Source organism: Lycorma delicatula, chromosome 4 (genome assembly GCF_047948215.1).
Source record: "Lycorma delicatula isolate Av1 chromosome 4, ASM4794821v1, whole genome shotgun sequence".
Classification (NCBI taxonomy): Eukaryota; Metazoa; Arthropoda; class Insecta; order Hemiptera; family Fulgoridae; genus Lycorma; species Lycorma delicatula.
This window is the reverse complement of record NC_134458.1, coordinates 101,015,875-101,028,363: the sequence shown is the minus strand read 5'-3', so window position 1 is coordinate 101,028,363 and position 12,489 is coordinate 101,015,875. Positions and strand designations below refer to the sequence as shown.

The following is a 12,489-nucleotide window of genomic DNA, read 5'->3' as shown; positions in this document are numbered from 1 at the left end:
AAAGATCTTCTCAAATCTATTTCCATTTAGTTTTAGTACTTAAGGAGGATTAAATAAATCTGAAAACAATTTAACAAATCAGTAAATATAAGTAAAATGTTATTTACAAATAAAACATTGTATTTAAATTTCATTATTGAAAATTCTTTGTAGAAAGATGATTTTAAATTCATACTAAAGAAAAAAAAAGCATTAAATGTTTTTAAATTAATAAATATTATTTGAATATTTATTAAAACCTTTTAATTTTCATTAAATGATTTATGTAAAATAACTGAAAATACACAAACATAATTAAATGTACTCACAACTGGTGTATAGGAAGGTAGAGGAGAATATAAGAATATAGGCATCTGCATGAATAAGTAGCACAATTAGGCAAATGTTAAAATTAGGAGAAAGAAGATGTTGGTATAATGGCTTGGTATGAAAAAATAAGAATAATATACATTAAAGTAATAAACATTATCAATAGAAAAAAAACTATGCAACTGTCAAAATTAATAATCTAGTGCAATAAGTTTTTCTATGTTAATTCATGTTAATACAGTGAATAATTAAAAAAATCCCTTTTGGCATATCAGAAGGTGGAGGTAGATTTCACATGTGCAGGGGAAAAAATATTTCCACCTTAAAGTTAAGAAAAGCTTCAAATTTACTTAATACAACAATGGTTGCATGTGAAAAAAGTTTCACATGTTTAGCATACAAGTCCTATCTTCTTAAAATTCCAGCAACATTTTGGTCATCCCTTGCTGTAGGGGTGGGTCATATCAAAAATTTTTATAGACAAAAGATTTAGGTAATGCTTAGATGACTAATGACCACTTTAAACTGATTCGATACTGTGCCTATTAAGAGAGGTATGATATTTTTTGTCTTCATACCCAATTTTTTCCATCCTCTGGGCCAATAGTTGGTGATATCAAAAATTTACTTACATAAGTTTTAAGCCCTTATCCAAAGAATAGCAGGAACTTTAAACGAATTAGATATTTTACTTAATAAGAAAGTTATTGCGATCTTTTGTTTTTTCAAAACAATTACCCCCATTTCCACACCCATGGTTAGATTTTGGCCGTTAATTAACTTGACCAAGATTTTGAGATGCATTATTTTTAAGGAACAATGTGATAGTCATTGGCGGAAAATTACAGCAGTTATCATGTCCACAAGAAAGTGAAATATACCTATATATATATATATATATATAAACTTTTGAGCTGATGGTGGTTTTGGATTCTGGGGGGGTGTGAAACATGAAGATATGTCAAAATTTTCTGCAAGTCGAGTCATGGCACCCATTAAAATAAGTAGCTTTCTTATGAAATCTACCTAAAAGGGACTGTTTGGACAGATCAACAAAAACTGGGTAAAACCATATGAAAATGAAGCATCATAAAAATCAAAATTCAAATATAAAGAATGTGGTTTACAGTCCATATTATTAATATTTAAAAATAAATAATCAAACAACATTAAAGAAACAATGCAAGGATAGTAAATAAATTAAATACATTACATGTGTATATTTTATTTACTACATACACATCACTATATAACTACCTAATACATTATAATAAATGGGGTTGACGCACTACTTACTACACACATAAAAAGGAACTGCCTCACCATTTTCCTGGGTGGATCAAGGGGAAACTATGGTACAAACCTTGAGTATAGCATTTTTAAAAACACAATTAATTAAAAATAAAAGAAATAGACCATAAGTCTACATCAATAAATTAAGATATTGATTTTTTTAACAGATGAAATAATACTGGCATAAGATACTAAATATATACATTAAAAAATACTATAAATAAATCACAATTCAGAAGGCACTTGTGAAAATTATTTGAGTATGCACATGTAAAAAGTTCTGGATTTTTTTAAATTAGTATTATTTAAAGATTCATTGATAGAAACAATTCATTCCCAATATTATGTTATTCTTATAAAAGAAACTCTTTTAAGTTCATTTTAAATAGATTAACAGAAAATTTTTTTTGCTTTATGGAGTAAGTGACTAATTTTTTTCAACCACCGCATTACATTTGTAAATATAAATGCATAGTAAGTGCACTATCATTCTGCTGATCTATGTGGCAGAGTGGTAGTGTATTGGCCTTTCATCCACAGGTCCCTGGTTTAAATTCCAGTCAGGTACATCATGAAACTTATCATGATTTTTTGAGGGAGTTCCAGGAGATGGTAGATAATTTTTACATTTCATGTGGATGGATATGTACATAGTACACTGAGTTAATAAATATTTAATAATGATGACAAAATTAATAGGTTTTTACATGCTTCGAAGTAAAAAAAAAAGTGGTTTGATTTTATCTCAAATGAAATCAATCTAGTCATTCCAATTTTTATTTAATAAACTCAGAATTTTAAAAGAATTGGTAACAGAAATACTATATCATTAATGAGAATTGTATCCTTTCGATTAGCACCGTTACATCTACATTAGAAGCATAATGTAATGTTTCTATACACATTTACAGAAATATGGTTCCAGTGAAAAATTGTTTGAATCGCTAATATAGAAATTTCAAATACTTTTAAATAATTATCTTTAGATAAAAGATGCTTTTGTTATCAGTGAAGGTTTTGTTATCAGTGTAAAAGGGGTTCAAGATTTAAACCTTTAATAACAGAGATGGGCTATAGTGAACATCATTTTCATCAAGATAAGCATGATTGAGATAAATTCTTTGATAAAACTTTCATGGAAATTGTTGCAACCATTCTGGAGTTATGGTTCATAAATTGTAAGCTTACAAACAAATCACCCAAACACATTTACTTGTTCCTGGAGTAGTCTATTCATTCTGATATTTGTTAATAACTACATTATAAAAGTTCTTCAAATTTTTAAAATAAAATATTACATTGTAGATAAAACTGCTTACTGATAAAGCAAAGTTGAATAAAATTTTGTCATTAATAAATAATTTTTCATTTATTTTTTTTTATGAGTAAAAATACAAAATGAAGTAATCAAAAATAAATATGATAACAACTGAAGCTTTTAATGTTAATTATTTTGAGTTGGTTATATATACTACCAGCTGAATTCAAATTTTCATAAATAGTAAAAAAAATATATATATATACTACATTAAAGATTTAGCCAAAATCAGTCATTTGTTTTTGATATGCTGTGAAAAAATCATCAAGCTTGATTGGCAATGGGCCTTTGGACTTTAGACTGACAATGGGCTAAGGACTATCAAAATTGCTAAGGACTATCATTGAAACAGAGAAAAGTTTCTAAAATTTGGAATAATTTTATCCTCTAAATATACAACTGCAAAAAAAGAATATAAAAACAATAATGATAGAATAGCAGAAAAAAATAATAACAAACTATCCAGCTAACTTACCAGATGTTTGCATTTCTTACTTCTTTTATCAGTCATTATTATAAAACCATTGTCATTATCTAATTTCCGTAACAAAAGATGACGAGCAGTTACTTGCTGTCCATCTCTATAAAAAAAAGAACATAAAGTAAAATTATTTCAGGCTAAATAAATAACATTTAAATATAAATGAAAACTGAATAAAAACTTAAAGATATCATAGCTTTGTTTAAGGAATAAATTTAAAAAAATTTACAACTTATAAAACGTTTCAAAATTTATTCTTTGAAATTTACCTGAATTTCATCTGAACTTATTTGACAGCTGCAATTAGGTAGCAGATTACAATTGTTTAAGAACTTAAAATTGAACTGTCTACTGAACACTATTTCTGCCTAATCACTATTTTTAATACCTTTATGACCACATTTATTTTGCACACTTTTAAAGTCAAAACAAAACATAGCTTTTCATGAAAATGTTAGGTTAAAATTTCTATGATTTTGTTAAGAGTAAGCAGAAAAAAGTTAAGTACCCAATTTTTCATAAGATAATACCATTTTGGGTTCAGCTTACTTCAAGATCTCTAAAAGTGAAATTGTATTACTGATTTTAATGATGCTGAATAACTGGAACTTAAGAAATGTAAAAAACAACAAAAGTGTATTCCTGTCAAATAGTAAATCTTGTCAACCATTCAGGGAAATGAATGAGATGGCCATCAGTTGGTGTAGTGGATATGGCACTGATTTCTGGATCAGCTAGTTTGGTATGCATTTCCCCCCTATCATTTCATCCATCTTATCTTCCTTGTTAAAATACATATATATAAGAGAACTGGGATCAAAATACAAAGATGATATTATATGAATGGCTCGAAACCACATCCCAGATACCTCAGCCTCCCTGCCACTTTGCAATTTCCACATGGCTGCCTGAACTTTCACCACTAAATCGACTGGGACAGCCTTTCCCAATTCAGTGCTAGCCTAATAGGAGGTTGTTTTAAAAAAAACCAGTGCATACAATTAAGGCTCTACGCTAGGCACTCCTTAAATGTTGAATAAGTGCTCGATTTCTTTTTAACCTATGCACCCAAACAGACACTGCGTAAGAGGTCATACTTTTGAAGACACCTTGGTACATCATGTACAAATGACGACCCGACAGACTGTAATCCTTTTGAGCAATCCTCCTAAGCCTGTGCATCACAGAGACAGTGTCTGTCGCTACTTGCCTAATGTAGTTGCTAAACAGCAATTTCTCATCAAACAAAACTCTAACTCGGCTATGTAATCAGTCGAGTTCGAGTTATGAACTTGAACTCGGCTGATTACACAGCCTTTATACTTAATATGGGGGTTACAACTCTATGATAATTTGTCTGCACCCTTGAGAAGCATAAACTTCATCTTAGGTTTGATATGCTACAGTTATTTTCCAAAACCTATGTTATTATCAAGTGCTGTGCACCCACTACCATTCCAGATGCAATAGAAACTAAGCATACTCACCATGAATTATTTATGAGTGAATCAACCATCCTTACTCAGATCGTAGTGTTGTATTGATAGCTATGAAAATTATTTTACACGAGTTTGATCCACATTTCACTATTTAAGAACAGCCAATGCTGCCAGAGGGAAGTTAGGTTTCTGGGACCACCGTTAGGTATTGGTTCAGAGGATGAGATGAATGATTTGTAGTGTATGTGAAAATGACCAGGATTCGAATCTGGGACCTCCAGGTAAAGGCTGAGATGCTACCACTCGTGCCATGGAGGCTGGCTAGAGGGAAGTTTCTTGGCTTCAATTAACACCACTAAAGGCATATTGGTATCTACAAGAGCAATCAATTACAGGGATATGATTCAACTTGACAACCTACTATTAAAGTGCGGAAACCCAGGTTCGGCCTGTGAGTAGCAACTCCATTTTTAAACAGTTCGCCTGAGAGGAGATGCAATTCAGGCAGAGCAGAGCTCATTCAATACCTGAAACCACCCTTTCTATTTGTCTCGAGTGATAAATATTACTAACCCTACAACTTCAAATGTCAATATGAATTGCACAATGGATGTTATTCCGACACCGCAGAGGACTAGCAACAACTCATAGTACTAGGTCAGATTATACAGATTCCTCATACATCAGTAGCATGCTTATCAAAATCAGGACCTTCACATATCTATGATATTTATTTAAGCTTATATGGATTTTATTTTGAAAGATTCAGGTTAATGAACGGAGAATAACAGGGAATGGAGTACAATTATTTTAGAATTATTGTTAAAATATGTAAATTACACATTCTGAAAAAAAAATATTTTGAAAGTGTTTGACATAAATGTTTGAGCCTCCCAAAGTGTGCAATGTACTAAATAAATTAAGGGGAAAAATAAATAAATTAAAAGAAGAGTTAAAAAATATAGATTAAATGAGATAAGATGAGAATACAGTAATTTCTCAAAAACACTTGAATTATTCATTTAAAAAAAAATAAATAATAAATAACATGCCTTGAAGCAGTAGCTAAACAAGCAGCATTGGGCATAACTAAATCAGATCCCTTAGCTTCCTCAAACCATGATTTGAACAATTTTATTGGATCATAATCATATTCTTTAACATCTATGTAAGCTAATCCTGATTGAAGGTCATCATTTTGAGTGTACACCTTATCACCATCTACTTTACCAATATCAGTTTCACTTTCTATTTTACTGCACATTGTTTATTGTTTTTTCTGTAAATAAATTAACAATATAAATATAATGTAATAAACATAAAAACAATGAAAATTTCACAAAAATTACATTTAAAAAGACAAAAATATAAATTATAACCTCAGAGAGCAATATTAAATAAATAATAACGATGATAATTTGGGATTTTATACAGTATAGTATGTATAACATATGAAAGCATAAATAAAATCAATTTTATAATAAAATAAAAGTCTGTAACCAAAATCTTTAAAAACTATGGTAAAATAACATAACTGAAAACTTTAAATATGTCGGAGAAAAAATAACACCCTGGAAATATTTTAAAGTAAATAATAAACCATTCAAAGGAAATCATTTTAAAATGAATTTTATCATTTTAAAAAAAATTACGGTTAATGGAAATTGGTGTATTAAACATACCAACTGTGACTAATGAATTTTACATTAAAAAAATAAATAAATAAAAAACTGATACTAAATATTTTGATTGCACAGTATCAAACAAACAGTATTATATCACACCAATTCTTAATTTAAAGCAATACGTTATTGTGTCACTTTAAACAGTTAGATTTAATCTTTATTTATACAGTTAAATTTACCCATTTATTTCACTTAATCTTTGTTTCTCTATTCACACTGTTTCCACTCATTTGTGCTTCTAAGATATTTAATTAAGGTTATGTGAATTTTATCTTGAAAGATTCAGGTTAATGAACTGAGATAATCAGAAATGGGACTATTAATGAATTTATGTTAAAATATGTAAATTACACATCTGCAAAAAAGAAAATTCATATCAATGAATTTTAAAATTCATATTCATTTTTTGTGTTTGACACAAATGTTAAAAAATTAGACCAGTGAGAATAAACGAGCATTTATGGGGTTACCTATGTTTAAATTTCACAAATAATTATTTTATTAATTTGAAGTAAAACTATCATACTACAAGTCTAAGCATAAGTAAGGTTTACCAGTTAGCCTTGTCAAGTCGTAGACTGACCATTGGGAGGTATTTTCTTTAACTATTTATCGAGGTGAAGTTTACAGTTAAGATATGTGATCCAGTTAATATAAACATTGTCTCACAAAACCATGCATAAGTATGAACTCAGTATGTGTAAGTAATATCTCAGTAAATTAGGCTGAGTCATTTGTCACTCCCATGTGCAAGTGCAATTATTGCTGTATGCATATAATAAAGGATTGTAAGCTATCACTTGTCTGGCGTTGTGGCATGCCGATGATAAGCAATTAAAAATTTTGTTGGGTATTGGTTATTGATGTTTAATAATGATAACATCATTTGTAATGCTTCACACAATTATTCTGTTCAGTGAAAAAAAGTATTTCAGTCAACGTTATCATGTTACTCTCTACGATGCGATACAATACAGTTTTATAATTACAATTTAACAGTTAATTTGTTCCAAACAAAAAAATAATTGTTTTTTAACAGCTGTTAATTAAGTTTTATATAAAAAAAATTGAATAATTATAACAACAATACATTCTGACCCTTCAGGCAGAGACATCCTTTATATGACGGTTTTGGTCACCACGCCACCTAATCTGTACCTAGCCCTTACGATCATTATGAAGGTCATTTTAATACCTTGGCATTGACATCTTTCAGTCTCTCTTTTTCCTGTTTAGCCTCCAGGAATTACCATTCAGGTATTACTTCAGAGGATGATATGTATGAATGTAAATGAAGTTTAGTCTTGTACAGACTCAGTTTGACCATTCCTTAGTTAGATGTATGGTTAATTGAAACCCAACCACCAAAGAACACCAGTATCCATGATCTAGTATTCAAATCCATATAAAATAACTGCCTTTACTAAAACTTGAACGCTGGAACTCTCGACTTCCAAATCAGCTGATTTGGGAAGAAGTGTTCACCAGTAGACCAACCTGGTGAGTGACATCCTTCAGTCTAGCCTCAGCCAGAATGTAACTGATGCAAATGCCACAAATGACATTCCCATTGGTGTACTACTAACAATCATGAACTCATAAACAAAACACATCCTTTCCTTTGCATGATAAGTTATAACATTTTCCACAATCGCCCATTCATGCTAATTGGAGTAACTCCAATTAGCATGGAGATCTAACGCCGACCCGATAATATTGAGCCGACAAACAATCTGTGTGCGCATCAGCTCGTATTTCGCACACTTATATAACACATGGTAAGCGTCATCTAGTTGTCCAGATTGTGGACACATTCCAGAGTGTACCACGCCGAATTTCTGCAGTCTGTCCCTAAAAGCACTAGGGCCAGAAAGAAATTGCGTCACGTACTTATTAGGGTGTACCCAAGAGGTGTCCTGCAAACCAACAACATTTGGGAAGAGATCATGAATATAACGCCCACCCTCTGCCTCATCCTATCTGGCCTGTCACAGGGCATCGCCATGTTATTCAATCTCTCGAATTTTCTCTGAAGTTGGCTAACCGAACTTCTTTGCAACATAATGCTGTTGCTTCTCTGACATAGTCAAATCTATTGGTTTCACGCCTGCAATCACCAAGATCGCCTCCAGTGAAATTTTACGGTAACCACCCATTACCGTTAACAACATAAAGCGTTGAGCCCTCAATAAAATATCTCGATAGCTTTTAAATTTTAGCCTATCCACCCAAACAGGCGCTGCATGTAGGATAATAGCCTCGCACATGCTCTTATACAGGATACTCATATTCTAGAAATTAAAATCTCAATCAGGATTGACCACATGTCAAATACCAAAGGAGGCACTACAGGCCTTCTCCGCGACATATTGAAGGTGCTTCTTAAGGAGAAATTTTTCATCACACTCTGAGGTAGTTTTGAACCTGAACATACTTTATACGCTGGTCTGTCATCGAAACACAGACCCGCCGACTCACTGCCAAACGGCCTTTGAGAAGCATCATCGTGGTCTTCTCTGAACATTGTCTTAGGTTAATGACCCCACAGCTCAAGTATCCTGCAAGCCTGACTGGCTCGGAGCTCAACTTCCCTCCGTGAGCAACCTTCGACCAGCAAGATCCCATCGTCAGCATATGCTATAATGCGACACCCGCTGGGCAACTTCAGCCGCAGAAGAGAATCAAACTTCACCACCAACAACAAAGGACCCCCAACACGCTGTCTTAGGGACAACCCTTAAACAGTGTCTTGCCTACCTCATGGCTCTCTCTTTTTTTTGTTTAGCCTCTGGAACCACTGTAAGGTATTACTTCAGAGGATGAGTGAGGATGACATGTATGAATGTAAGTGAAGTGTAGTCTTGAATTGTCTCAGGTCGACCATTCCTGAAATGTAGTTACTTGAAACCTAACCATCACAGAACACTCACAATACATTTTCTCTTCTAAAGTTGATAGATGGCGCAGGATCACCACAGATTGTTAAATGCCCTGTAAATGTCCAGGAACATTCCCAGGGCATATTCCACCTCGCTGGTTCTAACCATCACACACCCCAACCCCGTAGGGGGGAAGACACCCACCTTGTGATGTTATTGGTTGCCACAGCACCCCTTCCGTTCCGAGCCCTGAGGGGCTTTACCGGAGGTCGTCTTTAGATCCTCTAACTGATTAGATCTCACAGTCATCAGCCAGGCTTCGATCAGGATGCCACCGTTGTAAATGCCTCGGCAGACATTTGCACCAGTAAAATACAAATCAAATTTTGCCTTTACGTAGGCCTCAAACGTACATCTCTACATCCAACCTAACATGATTCCCTCAAACTAACTAACCGAGACCGCGTCCCCCGCGCCTAGTCCAAATTTGACAACACCGTTCGTGACTGTGAACGCCTCAAAAAACGAACGAGTTGTAAATTAAATCAGTGCTACATTCATACCAATCAAAATTGTGTTTTACGCAACATAGAAATTCAGGCCCAAATAAGTCGACCAAATTAGGTCACCTAACAAGGGGAACGTAACCTCATTCCGGTTCGCGCAGGAGCCGGGGACAAACCCCGCACTCCCACCTGGTCACATCATGGAGTCTCACGCGGCATTACAAAGTCACAATCAGGGACTGCCATCGACGGAACGAAGCCACGCCACCGGTCGCACGTGCTTCCACTATTCCGGCAGCGCAGCCAGCGGGAGCCCAAAATCGAATCACAAACAATACCAACATAACCATGCCACGATATGCCAATGCGCTTACCAACCAATCCAATACCTAGGCCGGAACCCTAGCCACCCGGGATCCTACCATGATCAAATAACTCATTTAAACTACCTCTGCAGACCTATACACCATTGGGGCGCGAAGAAAACCAGCCGCTACAGACCACTTCTCGCTGATAATCCAGTTAATACGGAGATCCAGAAAGTAATGTATTCACTCAAGTTCCCTAACAGCTTGTGAACGTTCGGCCTCATATCGGAGACAGATATAGAGGATGTGGTCCACTGTATCATCAGTCCCACAATCCGGGTATTGACTTGAATCCATCAAACGAAACATAGCCAAACTTGCCTGAAAGGCAACATGCCCGGAGAGAAACTGTGTGATATACCGATTGGGGGAACCCATCTAATCGCACCTAAATCGGAAAATATAGGAAATATACTATGTGTGTAGTGACCTGTGGGGGATCATCCCACCTGACCTGCCAAGACGCAAGGCCCCCCGGTCTTCAATCTCCTGCTTTCATTCTGGTGTCAATAGGTTATTTACCTTGGAAATGCAGCGTTCCTTACGCTCATTAGCTATGATATCTATTGGTTTGACTTTGGCTATAACACAGACAGCCTCCTGCAAAACTGTTCTATAACTGCCTAAAACAGCTAGCAAGAAGAGTTGCTGGGCCAGCAGCAAAATGTTCATGTAACACCTAAAACCCAAATAATGAGCCCAGACAGGTGCAGCATGTAGCATAATAGCCTAATGTCCTAATAATAGCATAATAGTCCAATTTTTTTAATTCTTCATGTCAAATTACTACAGAACTACAGAATTAGTGCCTACATTTGCAAATTTTAAGAGGCCATAAAATTGGTGTCCATAGAAATATAGTATGGTATTAATTAAAATTTATAGTACATGTTTGGAAAAATCTTTCAGTAAACATAGCTGAAAAACAAAATATGTTCAATGTTCCTATGCCTATGTTTTTTGAAATTTTTTCAAAATTTTAACCAGTAGAATCCATTTCTGAAATTTATTATCTCATTGGACACTCTGTATATATGTATACACATACACTATGGTTAAAATGGTTATTTATGGAACATTTTCAACCTTGAAAAATTGAAAGTATCAAAGATCATAATTTATGAGAAACAGAGCAAATATTTATTTTAGTTAAATCTCTTACACATGAGACTAAATTAACACAGAAACTTCTAAATAGAGGAAAAGAGAGTAAAAAATTTTCATCACTTATTTAAACAATAGTGCATTTTGAATTACTTTCCACAAAAAACTAGTATAATAATGTTAATAATATTAAGGTTGTGTAATATGTATTTAGAAGTGTCAAATTAATTGTGAATTTTAGTTAATGCTTTTATATACTTCTTATGCTTCTTTTAAGTCTTTAGAGCCTGTCAAAATGATTTTAATTACTTCGTTAATCACCCTCAGTAACACTGCTACCTAGTCCATAAAAGTGATCATACGTATCTCCATCCCTGAACGTCTTTGCAAAAGAAATTTAAAACATTTTAATGTATATAAAAGACATACCATTAAGATTGTATTTGTGTGACTTAAGCTCATACTTATATTGTAATGTACAAAGAAGTATTTAAAATTAAATCTAAAAATTCTTAATTAATGAATTTACTCTAAAACACACATATTAACTGTGAATATACAAATTAATCACTCATGCATAACAAAATAATACCTAAGAAAAAATATGATATATAAACACAATTACCTGGAAAATTAACATATTAATTTTTACCTTAACATATGTCTGATCTCTTATATTTTGTACTATGAATAAGTCTAAAGTTATATAATATTTTTTAAAGGTTATATACATAAGAAAGAATTAACAACAAATAACAATTTGGTAGATACATTAACAAATAAATATATCATATAAATGGAAGATAATGCTTTGCATTAAAGAAGAAAATGAGAAAAAATGTCCCTGAATTTCTGCTCCTTTTGTTTTGAACGGAATGATAATTATATTAGAAACTGATAACTAGTGAACTAGTAAAGTTTACTAGTAAACTAGTAAAGTAGAATATTAATTACCTCAAAATAAATGATGATTATATAAATGTTTTAAATAAATAAAAGAATATATATTGCCATGTCTTTTTAGGCTTTACATTACTTAGGATAAAAAAATGAATTATTTTGTCAACAAACTTTAAACTGTACAATAAATTATGCTGGCTTATGTTT

At 32.9% G+C, this 12,489-nt stretch overlaps 1 protein-coding gene across 6 annotated transcripts in view; it reads right to left on the bottom strand.

Annotated features, from left to right (window-relative positions):
- LOC142323698 (pyridoxine/pyridoxamine 5'-phosphate oxidase) overlaps positions 1-12,489 on the bottom strand; it is a 48,442-nt gene that overhangs the window by 16,492 nt on the left and 19,461 nt on the right. For 5 of the 6 annotated variants that reach the window (XM_075363806.1, XM_075363805.1, XM_075363804.1 and 2 more), the window contains 2 exons: positions 5,893-6,119; positions 3,396-3,501 (listed from right to left, as the gene is read on the bottom strand). In XM_075363806.1, coding sequence (XP_075219921.1) covers positions 3,396-3,501; positions 5,893-6,104 — 318 coding nt within the window. In that variant the 5' untranslated portion in view covers positions 6,105-6,119. Of the gene's footprint in view, positions 1-3,395; positions 3,502-5,892; positions 6,120-12,007; positions 12,078-12,489 lie in introns of those variants that run through there. The other variant, XM_075363808.1, reaches the window with a different exon arrangement.